The sequence below is a fragment of the Macaca fascicularis genome, chromosome 6, assembly GCF_037993035.2.
Source record: "Macaca fascicularis isolate 582-1 chromosome 6, T2T-MFA8v1.1".
NCBI lineage: Eukaryota > Metazoa > Chordata > Mammalia > Primates > Cercopithecidae > Macaca > Macaca fascicularis.
The window spans coordinates 120,073,154-120,087,930 of NC_088380.1; the positions used below are offsets into that span (position 1 = coordinate 120,073,154).

At 32.7% G+C, this 14,777-nt stretch overlaps 1 protein-coding gene across 8 annotated transcripts in view; it reads left to right on the top strand.

Annotated features, from left to right (window-relative positions):
- YTHDC2 (YTH N6-methyladenosine RNA binding protein C2) overlaps positions 1-14,777 on the top strand; it is an 80,928-nt gene that overhangs the window by 7,147 nt on the left and 59,004 nt on the right. For 4 of the 8 annotated variants that reach the window (XR_012414581.1, XM_073995160.1, XM_045394108.3 and 1 more), the window contains 5 exons: positions 4,162-4,358; positions 5,772-5,971; positions 12,017-12,183; positions 13,134-13,236; positions 14,461-14,617. Coding sequence is in view for 5 of the 8 variants with exons in the window: in XM_045394108.3 (XP_045250043.1) it covers positions 4,162-4,358; positions 5,772-5,971; positions 12,017-12,183; positions 13,134-13,236; positions 14,461-14,617 (824 nt within the window). In the remaining 3 variants the exon portion in view is untranslated. The remainder of the gene's footprint in view (positions 1-4,161; positions 4,359-5,771; positions 5,972-12,016; positions 12,184-13,133; positions 13,237-14,460; positions 14,618-14,777) is intronic. The other 4 variants (XM_073995162.1, XM_045394109.3, XM_045394110.3 and 1 more) reach the window with 4 other exon arrangements.

Genomic DNA, 14,777 nt, shown 5'->3' on the forward strand with positions numbered 1-14,777 from the left:
TACATTAAATGCAGCAGGATGTATGTCAGAGCATGCCTTCATTTGTGTACTAGTGTGGATATAGTTTATTTTTCAACTTTTAAGTTCGGGGGTACACGTGCAGGTTGTTACATAGATAAACATGTGTCAAGGGGATTTGTTGTACAGATTATTTCATCACCCAGGATTAAACCTAGTACCCATTAGTTATTTTTCTTAATCCTCTCCCTCCTCCCATCCTTTACCCTCTGGTAGACCCCAGTGCCTGTTGTTCCCCTCTGTGTGTCCATGTGTTCTCATCATTTAGTTCCCACTTACAAATGAGAACATGCAGTATTTGGATTTCTGTTCTTGGGTTAGTTTGCTAAGGCTAATGGCCTTCAGCTCCATCTGTGTTCCTGCAAAGGAGATGGTTTCATTCTTTTTTATGGCTGCATAGTATTCCATGGTGTATATGTACCACATTTTATTTATCCAGTCTACCATGGATCTTAACAACAGTTTTATAAGGCAGAGTCTATTTTAACACCTGGCACCTGTGTAACACATGAGGCAATTAAAGCCTAGAGATGTTAAGTAATTTTCCTGAGACCACACAGCTAGCAAGTGGCAGAGCCAGGATTTGAACACAGTTAATCTTAACTAATTGTTTTTTGATGTTCACATGAAGTTCATAGCAATGTAGGAGGTGCTTTGAGGAGTTAGAACAGAAATATTGGATAGATCTCATCTTCAATTTAGCTTATAGTTCATTAAGACCAGAAAAATAGGCCGGGTGCAATGGCTTATGCCAGTAATCCCAGCACTTTGGGAGGCTGAGGTGGATGGATCACCTGAGGTCAGGAGTTCGAGACCAGCCTGACCAATACGGTGAAACCCCGTCTCTACTAAAAATGCAAAAATTAGCCGGGCATAGTGGGGCGGGGGGGCGCCTGTAGTCCCAGCTACTTGGGAGGCTGAGACAGGAGAATTGCTTGAACCCAGGAGGCGGAGGTTACAGTGAGCTGAGATTGTGCCACTGCACTCCAGCCTGGGTAGCAAAGCAAGACTCTGTCTCAATGTCTCAAAAAAAAAAAAAACCCAGAAAAATAAATTTACTATAGGCATAGTGACCATGCCTTGAAAGCAACTGTGCTCAGTTTGGCGACAACATGAAGTGAACTGGTTGGTTTATTAGTTTTTAGGTAGTCTTAAAAAAGTACAAATTAGTGTGATGCAAACTTTAATACATTTCCAATTCTGTATTACAGTATTGGGGAGAAAGTGGTTTGGAGCTAGATCTTTGCATCTGTCTGCCTAATGGAAATATAAATTAAGGGAATATGAAATTAAGTATTTAGTAGGCATCAAATGAATGCCTGTTTTGTTGCTGTTGTTGTTTGTTTTTAAGAGACTCCTGTGTCTGTGAGCTTTTTAAGTAGTCATTTCAGATGTTGGCTCTTCAGCTGATCTTTTAAACTGTTCTTAGATTTAGAAGTAGGGAATATTGAGGCATATGTTTATATTTGATTTAAATGTTTAGTAACATCCTTTGTAAATTAATAAATTGATTATTATTAACATTGTGTCAAATTTGATTACTTATAGCATCATTTTTCTTTCTAAGGAAGAAGCCATTGAAATGCCAAAATGCATTGGTTACTTTTATTTTTCGAAAGTTAGATGTTATGATGCTCTCATCTGTAATTTTATTACATTTACTTTTATATTTTGAAATTGCATATGGGGTTTACATTTTATTTAAAAAACTCTTGTGAATTTCACTTAGCTAGCGTATTTTCCATATGTGCAGCTAGTTTTTAGTTAATTTCGCTTTGTATAAAGGATTCCTGTGTTTATCATCAAACCATAGTTTCAGTTATCATGAAATGAAAGCATAATGAGGAGATCCATTTGTTAGTTTACATAGTACAACAAATTTCTACTGTATTTAATGTTTCCATCCTCACAACAATGAGGTGAATATTTTACCAAAAATTTCATTAATCCTTTTATGATATATTAGTGTCACTGTGGTGCTGACTGTGGTAGGAATAATCAGTTAAAGCACAAGTAGAATCCTTTACTAAAACATAAAAACTATCAAGTTGATATTATCTTTCCATTCTACCATATGTGTTCAAACAGAATTCAGTAAATTTTAAATGGTAATGGCTAAGTAGTCCCACCTGCTTGTTATGAGTTTTTTTAAATACCTAAATGCTATATTAGGTAACCTATGTTAGGAAGGTTTCAATCTGACTTATTATTTCAGTTGTGAGCTTGTTGAGAAAGGGTATATTTTACTCAATTTTGTATTCCTGGCTTCTACCATAGTGCCTGGCATAAAGTCAGTGTTTGGTTTATATATGATAAATGACTAAGTGAATGAATAAAATAAAATTAAAGGTGAAATATAGCACAACCTTTCTGAGATGATTTTTAAGAAAATTAAAGCATCTTTGAGTTCTTAAAAATGTGAAGTTTGAAAAATTAACCAATATACAGTGTCAGAAAAGTAAAATGATTTGCTGTTGATCATATAACTAGTTGAAAGTTTATTACTAGCTGAATATTAGCCTCCTACCATTTGCTCTGGTGCTCATTTCAGCTCACTTCCTGCCTTTTGTAGTTAAAATTTTATGAAATGAACATCACAGAAGGGAAATGAATTATTGAGTCTATAATGACTGTCCTGAAGTTTCAGAAAGGTCCATGGAAAATAACCTACTACAGAGAACGTTTCTAGAATTCAATAGTTTGAATTTATCATAGAAATAACTAAAACTTCTAGATCAGGTTAAATTTTATTTCATCTTTATAGCATCATTTTAAGCACCACCAAGTACTTGTTAAGGAGTAAATAACAACATGGAAAGCTTATAATTCATTGAAACATTCAATAAGGAGTTTCCAGAAATTTACCTCGGTAAATTGGAAGCCTCACTTAGAACACTTATATGCTAAGACTGTATAGGTTAATCCCTAATTTGATATCATTCTTATGGTGAAGATACTGTTGACAAAATTTACATCTAATGAAAATTGAAAAATTATAAAATTTGCTTTGTAAATTATAAATTTTTCATTGTAATTAGGCTCTGTTGATTATTTCTATAGTATAATAGTGACATAAGAAATGGCAAAACATTTTATGAAATATTTTGGGTAACTTAAAATTTAAGAAATAATATCGTTTCTGACTATAATAATAGTTTTCATTTATTTAGAATCTACTCTGCAACAGATACTGCACTTTGCTCATATTATCTTAATCGTATGAATAATCCTTTGAGGTATATATTATTATTGTGTCAGGCTCAGAGCCATTAAGTAGTTTACCTGTAGTGCCACAACTAGTAAGTGGTAGAGGTGGGATTCAAGCTCAGGTCTGTGTGCCTTTGGAGCCTGAGCTCTTAATCAGTATTACACTGCTACATTATAGGCATGTATTATGAAATCATTCAAAACACATTTGGGAACTTCCTGGTATATAACACTATACTACTCTTAGAGCTACAGAAGTCATAAAAGATATGCTCAGTCCTGGACCAGCTGAGGAAACAATACACCTACAGTAAATACCTTGAACAGTTACAAATCATCATTACCTTATAATTGAAGAGTAGAACCAGAAGCTCTGAAAAATATTTTATTACAAATGCATCTGAAATTATTTATCAGTAATGCTGATTTATGCTTTTTTGGTCCAACCACTAAACTTGGCTCTTATAACAGGTTTTCATGGGAGTGTCTCATTACCAACTTACTGTGGAAACATTCAGTGGGACATATCAGTCTGAACTATGGCCCATAACTTTTTCATTATCATTTTTAGGTTCTATTGTTCAGATTGATGTTTTCCCCCTCTGTATGCTTCCCAGCATGTATTATATTAACTGGTGATGTTTCATCTACCATGAAGTCTGCTAAAGACAAACTTTAACACTTAAGGGTAAGTAAGCCTTTTTAGTGGACTTAAACTTGGATTTGCAGCACTTGAAATTTTAACTGAAAATAGTTTTATGGCCACTTTAGCCCAAATCTTTCTTTATTGAATTTTTTTGGACTTTCAGCATCTTCTCCCAAAGCATTTTGATTTTTTTCAATGTTTTGCTTGAGACATATTTTCTAAGTAGGCATACATCATATGTGAACAAGTTGACTGTATATAGTAAATAAATGATTTTTATTAATATTCAGAAAGGGAGCAAATAGATACCTAACTGTGAAGAAGAAAGATGGATCAGAAACAGCTCATGCAATGATGACCTGTAATTTGACTCATAATACAAAACATGCTGTTAGGAGCCTAATTCAAAGATTTCCTGTCACCAATAAAGAGCGTACAGAACTTCTGCCTAAAACAGAAAGAGGAAATGTGTTTGCAGTTGAAGCTGGTATGTATTTTCTGGGGAGCTTCCTCATTTACCCTATTATTTGATGACTATTCTTTTTCTATTTTAGATTTATTTTCGAAAACTAAGATGAAATAAATTTCTCCATTGGAATAGTTTGTTAGAAATGATTAAGAGTTGTAAAAATTTGAAACAAAGTGTAGTGTTAAAGCATGTAATTAAGTTGAACCAAGTTTTTTTTTTGAGTGTTATAATAATATCAATAGCTACCATTTATTGAGCATTAACTGGGTGCGAGGCGATATACTAAACCCTTTATATGGGGCCTTATAGCAAGCAACCCTTGCAAGGTAAGAATTTCCCCTATTTCACAGGTGAAGAAACTGAGGCTTAGAAGAATTAAATAGTTTGTTCAAGGACACCAAACCAGCCAGTAAACTGCAGAGTGGGTATTTGACTCCAGGGACTAGGCTTTCCTATATTATACTGCCATGACACACTAATAAGTGAGATTTTGAATTGGGGCTTTAGCTCTGGTAAGAGATTGGACAGAGTCTTCAGTACGTTAAGTTGCTAAAAGGTAGATAAATAATGTATTTGGGTTACAAAATAAAGATGTAATTTCACCGTTTGGAAAGATCACTTCCCTAGTAAGAAAACTATTTATTGCCTATGGTGGTAAAATTTACATAGTTATTACTGTCTATTGGAATAGATCAGCAGAATATAGAAAATATGTGGTCCTAGATATCAAAGAACTTGCACTTTAAACATAGACACACAAACATATTTTGAGCTACATGGATATAAGACATTTCATACCTCTTCTTTATTCCTGTCTGTTTAGTTAAATGTGGATGTTGGGCTAAAATACTCCATTAGGAAATTTGTTAACATTAGGACCCTTATATTTAACACATAATTATTCTATTTGATCACTTAGTCTTACATGTATAACATTAAACGTACATGGGATATTTTCTTTTTTTGTAATATGTTTTCCTAATGTAGTGACAGATCTTATAAGTATGCACATTATTTCCTACTATAAAAATTTAATTTTCCATGAAATTTTTGATAGAAATTTATAACAAGCCTAAAAATCATTTGGATTATCAAGATTGTTTTATTTTTAATGGTTATTGAATGATTTATTTTTATCAGTTTTTAAACATTATGTACCAGAAATATGTCTGAGAGGTTTGCTTTCTAATTGGTACTGAAATTTGTAACATGTTCAATGAGAATAGTATGTGTAAGAGTACAATTGAGATATTGCTTGACAACTTTATATAGACTGAGTAGAGAAGAAAACATTTGAAAGGAATTATGTTAGAAATTACCTCTTTTGACATGTTTTTCTAGGTTTGGCAAAAAAAAATACTTATTTTTATTTTTAACACTTCTTTTTCAGTGTTGATCATACATTTTTTGTTCTTTTATTCATTTTCAAAGAAAACCGGGAAATGAGCAAGACAAGTGGGCGACTCAACAATGGCATACCTCAGATTCCAGTGAAAAGAGGAGAATCCGAATTTGATTCTTTTAGGCAGTCTTTACCAGTGTTTGAGAAACAGGAAGAAATTGTTAAAATAATTAAGGAAAATAAAGTAGTTTTGATTGTAGGAGAAACTGGGTCTGGAAAGACCACACAGGTTTGTTTCTTTTTTGTTGTTTATAGAAAAAAAAAATATATATATAGTCCCATATTATAATTTTATATCAAATTTACACTGCATATGTTTAAAAAAACAGAAAAAGAAACTTGTGGATATTATAGTAATGGTTATTTCAGAAATAAATTACTACTGGAATATATTTGGAGAATTTGTAGAAAGAAAATGTTTTAAATAATTTACTTATTTTTAAACTAGTGCATTAGGCCTTTATTTAAACAGAGGTGGGAAAGCGATTTGGTATCATGGAAGGAAGATGGGCTTTGGCCTTGAGTTTAGATTCCAGTTCCCTCACTTATGGAAGTTCTAGGCTCTTTTTGTAACCTCTGTGAGTCAGAGTTCTCATTTATAAAATGAGACTAATAATTGCTACCTTTCATAGTGAGGTGTAAAGATTATCTCTGTAAAGTGCCTAGCATAGTGTTTTGCATATAGGAACAAAAGTAAAAGCAGTAATAACATATTAATATGAAGTTGACTGTAGAATGGAATTAATATGATAGGTTTGACTTGGATTTTTAGAATCAAAGTAACTCCTTATGAAGTTTTACTCATAGGATAACAGATTGGAAGTAGTAAGTATGACATCATATGACTTTCTTGTGTACTTTCTTGCAGCATTTCAGCTTAAAATTACTAAAATTACTTTGGTTTTAATAGAGGTTCAGATAAAATAATAAATATATTTGTAGGTTTTCTTCCTTTAGGGACATAATTTTGTTTTTGACAATTGCCTAAGATTTGATTATATTGGTTGGTTTAATAGGCTTAGTTTCTAAGGCAAGGTGGGAGGAGAAGTTGATTATAAAGTTTACCAGTTTTTTACTTGAAGGACTTAAACATTTTTACAGAATTATGTCTCTGTCCTTAAAACTTGATCCTGTAAAACTGAATAATTAAAAACATGATGAAAATTTTTTCTGAAGACAATATACAAGATCTTTCTTTAGCATGAGTTCTTTTTTTTGAGACCAAGTCTCTCTCTCTCACCCAGGCTGGAGTGCAGTGGTGCGATCTTAGCTCACTGCAACCTCTGCCTCCCAGATTCAAGCGATTCTCCTGGCTCAGCCTCTTGAGTAACTGGGATTACAGGCACACGCCACCACGCCTGGACTCAGCATGAATGCTTTTATGATTAAGTGAAATTCCATGGAGTTACTCCAGAGAATTTGTTTAGCTGTCTTAGATTGTTATAATTTTTTTTTAGGTTGAGTAGTTTTTCCATTAAGTATTAATTGTAGCAGTTCTAATTATGTAGAATAGAGATTAAGGAAGTTTTGACAAAATGTAATAAATAGGTCTTTGTTTAAATTATTTGAATGTCCTTGCTAATGATATCTATATATTGGAATTATGGATGCCTATTTTCACAATTATGTATATCATTTTACTAGGTATGAAAGGATACTTTAGAATTTAATTCGTAGTTAAATATTATACTCTGCTTTTTAAGAAGAAACTATTAATTTAATGAGTTCAAACCTGAGAAATAATTTTGTCGTATTTAAAGAGTTAATTAAAATACTAATATTTTTATTCTTTGAAATATAAAACAGAATGTAAGTGGTATTTTATCTTACCTTTAATGGTATTAGGAAGTTAAGTGCTTTTTGAATTTTTTTTCTTATTTGTGTTCATTGTGTGAAACTTGAACATTATGGAAAATATTTTATAGAGAGTAGAAGATTTTTTTTTTTTCTCTTGAGACAGGGTCTCACTCTGTTACCCAGGCTGGAGTGCAGTGGCGTGCAGCCTCCACCTCCCGAGCTTCATCAATTCTCCTCCCTCAGCCTCCCAAGTAGCTGGGACTATAGGTGCATGCCACCATGCCTAGCTAATTTTTAAATTTTTTGTAGAGAGGAGGTTTCAACGTGTTGCCCAGGCTTATCTCAGACTCCTGGGCTCAAGCGATCCACCTGCCTTGGCCTCCCAAAGTACCAGGATTACAGGCATGAGCCACCATGCCTGGCCAGAAAATGAAAGATTTTAAATTCTCTTGCCACCCTGTATCACTGCATTACTGTCAGAATATCCAAATATGTGCTGGTGGATTTTTGTTTGTTTGTTTTTCTGTTTTTGGTGGTAGTGGTGGTGGTGGGGTTTGTATGTTTTGTTTTTGTTCTCTTTACAGCATTGTTATATATTGGTTTTTTAACATAGGCTAAGAACATATAATTTTGCATCTTGATTTTTTTTCACAACAGATTTGGATATGTTTCCAAGTCAGTGCCTGTAGATATGCCTCATTGTCTAAACAACTGCATAGTATTCCTGAACATTTTTGTAATGATAATAAACAATGGTGAAAAATGACACTTTCCCGTTTGTTGGGTTATATAAGAGTTGTCTCATTTCATCTTCTCAGTAACTCCAAGACACGTAGGTTTTATCTTTTTACAGATGAGGAATAAAAATTAAAACTTATAGATGTTAATCTACTCTAGTTAACATAGCTAAGAAGTGATAGAGTAGGAATCTTTCTCTTATATTGTACTTACTTGTATCCTAATTTTTTTTGCTTATTTGTAGGAATGTTTCAATAGGATAAGTTTCCTAGAAGTGGAAATGCCAGATCAAGGATATGGCAATTAAAAATTTTAACAGCTAGATTCACTAGTTATTGTTCCATAACTCTAAAAAAGAGTTAACATGTTACCGTATTGAAAGTATTGAAAGTTCTTGTTTCTCTAAAGCTTGGGCAAGAATGGATATAATTTTTTAAACCTTTATCAAGCTGATCAGCAAAAAATAATATTTTAACTTGCATTTTGTTGATTCTTAGTTATCTTTTATTTGCCTCTTATCTGTTTATCTTGTATGAGTTCCTTATTTTTATTCTTTTTGGCTTAATAATTTTGGATTTATTTTTTAAAGTGTTTATATATTATAGATGCATGCCTGTTGACCATTAAACATCTTAAAAATAATTTCTCCCAATTTTTTGTTTACTTTTTACCTTTGTTTATGGTATCTTGTTTAGTAGTTTTACATTTTTAGTCAAATCTGTCAATATTTTTCTAGGGCTTTGGGGCATGTTAAGAGTGGATTAATGGACATTTTCTGTATTTATTTATTTATAGGTGTGGTATCACTATGTTTCCCAGGCTAGAGTGCAGTGGCTATTCACAGAGTTGATTATAGCTCACTATAGCCTTGAACTCTTGCCTCAAGGGATCCTCCTGCTTCTGCCTCCTAAGTAGCTGGAGCTATCGGTGCATACCACCACACCTGGCTCTTTCTATAAATATTTTATTCTAATACTTTTATATTGTTTACAAATTCATCTGAAATTTATTTTATTGTATTATATCAGGTAGGAATTTTACTTTTTCTTCATGTTATTTCCAGTTCAGATATAACTTTTATTTAACAATCTGTCTTTCCCTCCAAACTCCCCGACCCGATTTAAGATGCTATTTTTGACCAAATACTAACTTTCTATAGTACCAGGGTCGGCTAAAATTTTTTTTTATGTATCTTTAATCTCATTATCTATTCCTGCATCAGGATTCTGCTTTTTGTTGTTTACAGTGTGAGCCTGATATTCTTCTTCATTATCTTTTACCTTTTTTAGTGGTTGCTCTAGAGTTTGCAATATACATTTGCAACTAAACCAAGTCCACTTTCAAATAACACTATACCACCTTACGGGTAGTGTGAGTACCTTAAATGAAAAAATAACCCTAATTCCTCCCTCCTGTCCCTTGTATCATTGCTGTCGTTCATTTTACTTATATGTAACCATACATCAACATACATGTACACACATAAGATATATACATACATAATCAACTACATTGTTGCTATTATTATTTTGATCCAATTGTTAAGTGTTAGATCAGTTAAGAATACAAAAAATAAAAGTTAAAAAAAATTTAGTTTTTTACCTCTATTTATTCCTTCCTTAGTGTTCTTTCATAATGAAGATTCAAGTTTCTGGCCTATGTTATTTTTCTTTCTCTGTAAAGAACTTACAAAAAACATTTCTTGCAAGGCTGTGGTCTACTGACAACAAATTCCCTCAATTTGTATTCATCTGATAAAGTCTTCATTTCTCCTTCATTTTTGAAGGATAATTTTGCAAGGTACAGAATTCTAGGATGGTGTTTTTGTTTTTGTTTTTTCTCCTCTCACCTCTTCTCTCCGCTCTTTAAATAATGTCTGAGGAAAACTTGGTTGTAATTCTTACCTTTGCTCTTTGTAGGTAAGGGTTTTCCCCTGCTCTGGCTTCTTTTAGGATTTTTTAGAAGATACCATTGATTTTCTGTAGTTTGAAAATGATACATTTATCTTCTCTTTTAAAATATTTCTTGGTGGTACTTATGCATTTATGCTTCTGGATGCGGGGTTCCGACCTGCAGACCCTGACCCAGTGATGGATGAGAGACATATACTGGCACAGATGTTTTGCCTGTCAGTTAGGCTGAGGGTCTGGGCCACTCACCGACACCAAGGAAGGTACTGTAAAGAGCTGTAGCGAGGCCCCATCAGCCAGCAAAGCTCACATTTATTCAGTATAGATTAAATGACAAAGGTCTTGAGTAGACACCACTAGAGGGTAATTGACATTGCGGACCTTGTAGAGAGCAAATGCACGGGGGTTGATTAAAGGTTGGTCTTAGGACCACATGAGTAAACAAGCTATTTAGATAAGCTCCTCTACATTCCTATGTATCTATGAGCTCAGCTTTTAAGAGAATTCAGCTGCCTTCAGCCACTTTATGCAAACCCCCAGACTTTCCAAGAGGGTTTGTGTTTATTTCCTATAATTTTACAATTTCTTTCACCATCCTGACCGAACTCCCACATCTGGAGGAACTAGTCAAGTTTAAAAAAAAAAAAATCCTAGGGGCTGACACATGCATGAAAAGATGTTTTCTTTTACTCACAGTTAAAAAAATAAAAATAAATTATATTTTTTAACTCTAAGATTGGCAGAAATTAAAAAATTGATGATACCAAGTATCTGTATGGGTGTTGGAAGGCAGCTCTTCTGCTTTGTTGCTTTGTTGGTAGGAGTATAAATTGTTTTGAGGAGCAATTTGATAATTTTTTCATATAAATTAAAAATTTGTGTACTCTTTGACTCAGCATTTTCACTACTAGTGATTTCACGGCTAGTACATATATCTTTCTAAAACTCTGTGGAGACAGGTGTTTACTGCAGTGTTGTTTATAATATCAAGCAACAACATCAGTAACAAACCTAAAAAACTGGAAATTACATAAATGTTTAATCATTTGTTAAGTTATAGCATAGCCACGAGATGGAATATGTAGCTGTTAAAATGGGCTAGGTAGATCTGGTATGTTATGTGAAAACTGCAAATTACAGACATTAAGTACAATCATCTCTTTGCATGGATGAAAAACATGCTTATATATACAAATATTCTGGGTTGTGTAAACATTTTTTTTCTTGAATGAGTTCATAAGTAACAGTAGTTACCTTTATGGAGAAGATATAAGGGCATTGGTGGTAGGGAGTAGGTAAGAATTTGACTTTTAAATCTTTCCAACCTGTTTGAATTTTATTTACAAAAAAGTATCTACAATCCTGGTTTATAGGCTATTTTTGTTTTTTTTTTTATGCTTTTCATCATTTAAAAAATCCCAGTGGAATTTTTATTTTTATTTCATTGACTTTATGGAATAATCTGGGGAGAAGTTAACATTTTTACAGCATTGATTATCCCCATCCATGAATATGGCATATTTCTTTATATATTCAGGTCTTCTTTTATGTTTTTCCAGTAACGTTTTATAATCTTCACGTAAACCTTAAATATTCCTGGATATATTTGATTTTAGATATTTTAGCTTTAGTTTCTATTGTGAGCAAGATCTTTTCAAATCACATTTTTTAGCGATTATTACTAGTTACATGAATGTTGTTGATTTTATGATTATATTTGGACTTGTTATAGAACTTCTTGAGTTCTAACGGTTTTTCAGTTGATTCACTTAGATTTTTTGTAGTATGTGATCATGTCATCTTATAGTATTTTAAAACTTTTGTTTCAGATTCCTCAGTTCCTTTTAGATGATTGCTTTAAAAATGGTATCCCTTGCCGTATATTTTGTACTCAACCAAGACGATTGGCAGCTATTGCTGTGGCTGAAAGAGTTGCCGCAGAGAGAAGGGAAAGGATTGGTCAAACAATTGGTTATCAGATCCGATTAGAAAGCAGGTAAAAACAGTTCTCATCTATCTTCTCTTTTATCATGCTTAAAAAAGACTAAGTATATTTCATTAAAAATAGAAGATGTGTTAGTTGAAAATTTAGATGATCATTTTGCTCCAAGTAAGTCTAAATCAGGATATTGAAGTCTTGTCTAAATCTAGAGAAGTTTTGAATGAAGAGTTTGAAAAAGATTTGAACCATAGATAAAAATTCCATTTCATAGTTTCGTGATCAGTTATTTTACTTATTTGAGCCTCAGTGTCCTCATCTGTAAAATGAGTCAAAGAAAAGCATCTAGAGTACAGGTTTGATGTGAAGTTTATAGTGAACGCTCAATAACTGTTAATGAGTGAATTTATTATCAGTAGTAGTATAAATTGAGCATCTTACATCCAAAAATCTGAAATCCATGGTGCTCAAAAATCTAAAACTTTTTGAGTCCCAACATGACACTCAAAGGAAATGCTCATTGGAGCATTTTGGATTTTTTATTTTCAGATTTGGGATGCTCAACTGGAGGTATTCTAAAATGTGGAAAAATCTGAAAGCTAAAACCCTTTCTGTCTCAAGCATTTTGAATAAGGGATACTCAGCCTGTAGTATTAGTAATGCCTTCTTGACAAGTAGTACTTTTTTTTTGTTCTCAGTAATGATACAAAATCTGATTCCATTTGTAACATACTTTATTTGCAAGCAAAAAGTACTTAAGATTTTGTTTGTTTTTGGAGCAGCTTAGGTTCTTTAACAAAATACATCACTTAATATAAAAGGCTATTGTCAGGCAGTCTCACATAACTGCAAAACCATATAGCTTTACTAATAAACTGTACATACCAGTACAGTATTATATTAGTAATATTTATTAAAATGTGTACCAGGCCAGCATTTAATGTGATTATGTTTTAGTTACATGAAAGACTTGCAATTGTGCACTTTATTTTGCTTTTTTTAAAAAGGGTTTCTCCAAAGACACTTCTGACATTTTGTACTAATGGGGTATTGCTTCGTACATTGATGGCAGGAGATAGTACGTTGTCGACTGTGACACATGTTATCGTGGTAAGAATATTGGTGAATTTGTCATATGTAACTAACTCAGATTGCTTAAAATTTAAATACATATGCCATTTCAGGGTAGTCTCAAAAAATTTGAATACATAATTACATTTTTGGAATAGGGTGGAAAAGAGAACCAACTTATTCTTTTGAACAGGCTATAATGATCAAGTTATTTTTTGTCTATAATTATTAGAAATATTTTGTATTACAAAAATAATAAAACCATCTGGCTTTATTGGGGGAAAATAAAATAAGCAGGTAGTTTTAAAAAATGTGCTTTTCATATATGAAAATGATGCATGTACTTAGAGTTCTCAAAAAAAAGGGGAGTTTTATCTCTTTACGTGGTCATTTGATCCCTTCATTAATATGTATTTCCCAATGATAGAGATATACTTATAAACTCCATGGTTAAGCTGCTAAATTAACTAACTGCTGATGAACTAAGTTGATGAGTTTACCTCTTTATTAAGGAATTCTAACCTTTTATCTAGTTTGTGTCAGAAAAAAATTAGATTAAGTTTTATAAGCTTGGAATAAGCAGCTTTCAGAAACTTACCCAAACCAAAGGATGCACTTCATAAGCTCTGATGCTAAAAGAAACATATTTAAATAGATTTTTTATGTATTAAAAGCACCTTAAATTGGACTTATAATTTTTTGTAGTTTTATATTCTGTGGGAAAAAAGGGCAATATAGACAGCCCTTTGTATCTGTGGATTCCATGACTATGGATTCAAACAACCGCAGGTTGAAAACATTTGAAAAAATACTGTATCTGTATCGAACATGTACAGACTTTTCTTGTCGTTATTCCCTGAAGAATGTAGTGTAACTATTTACCTAGCATTACACTGTACTAGGTAATATAAGTAGTCTAGAGATGATTTAAAGTATATGGAAGGATTTGCATGAGTTACATGCAAATACTATGCCATTTCTTTTTTATCAGGGACTTGAGCATCCATGAATTTTGGCATGGGGGAAGGCCCTGGAACCATTCACCCACAGATGCCAAGGGATAACTTTACTTTGTCATCTACATTTCATTGTTGATGTCTAATTATTTCTGAAACTCCTGTAATACAAAATTTTCATGAATGTTGATTGGCCTTGTCCACATTTAATTTGAATTAGTGTGAAACCCAGTAGTGCCATTGTTTTAAAGACTTAGTCATCAATAATGTTTTAACTGTTCCATGGTTTTATTTCTCTTTACTACAGGATGAAGTGCATGAAAGGGATCGATTTAGTGATTTTTTACTTACAAAGTTAAGAGATTTGTTGCAAAAGCACCCAACTTTGAAACTAATTCTTTCTAGTGCTGCCTTGGATGTGAATCTCTTTTTAAGATATTTTGGAAGTTGTCCAGTGATATACAGTAAGTTAAATTGTCAGATTTCTTCTCTAATTTTTGTGAAAGAACACTTTTGGACATTATTTATCCTAATAGAAACTGGGGAATGTTCTGAAGTAGAGGCCATCTATTACTGTTCCCCCTGAGATAGGCTTAATAGTACTTCTTTCTGATTTCAACTTCT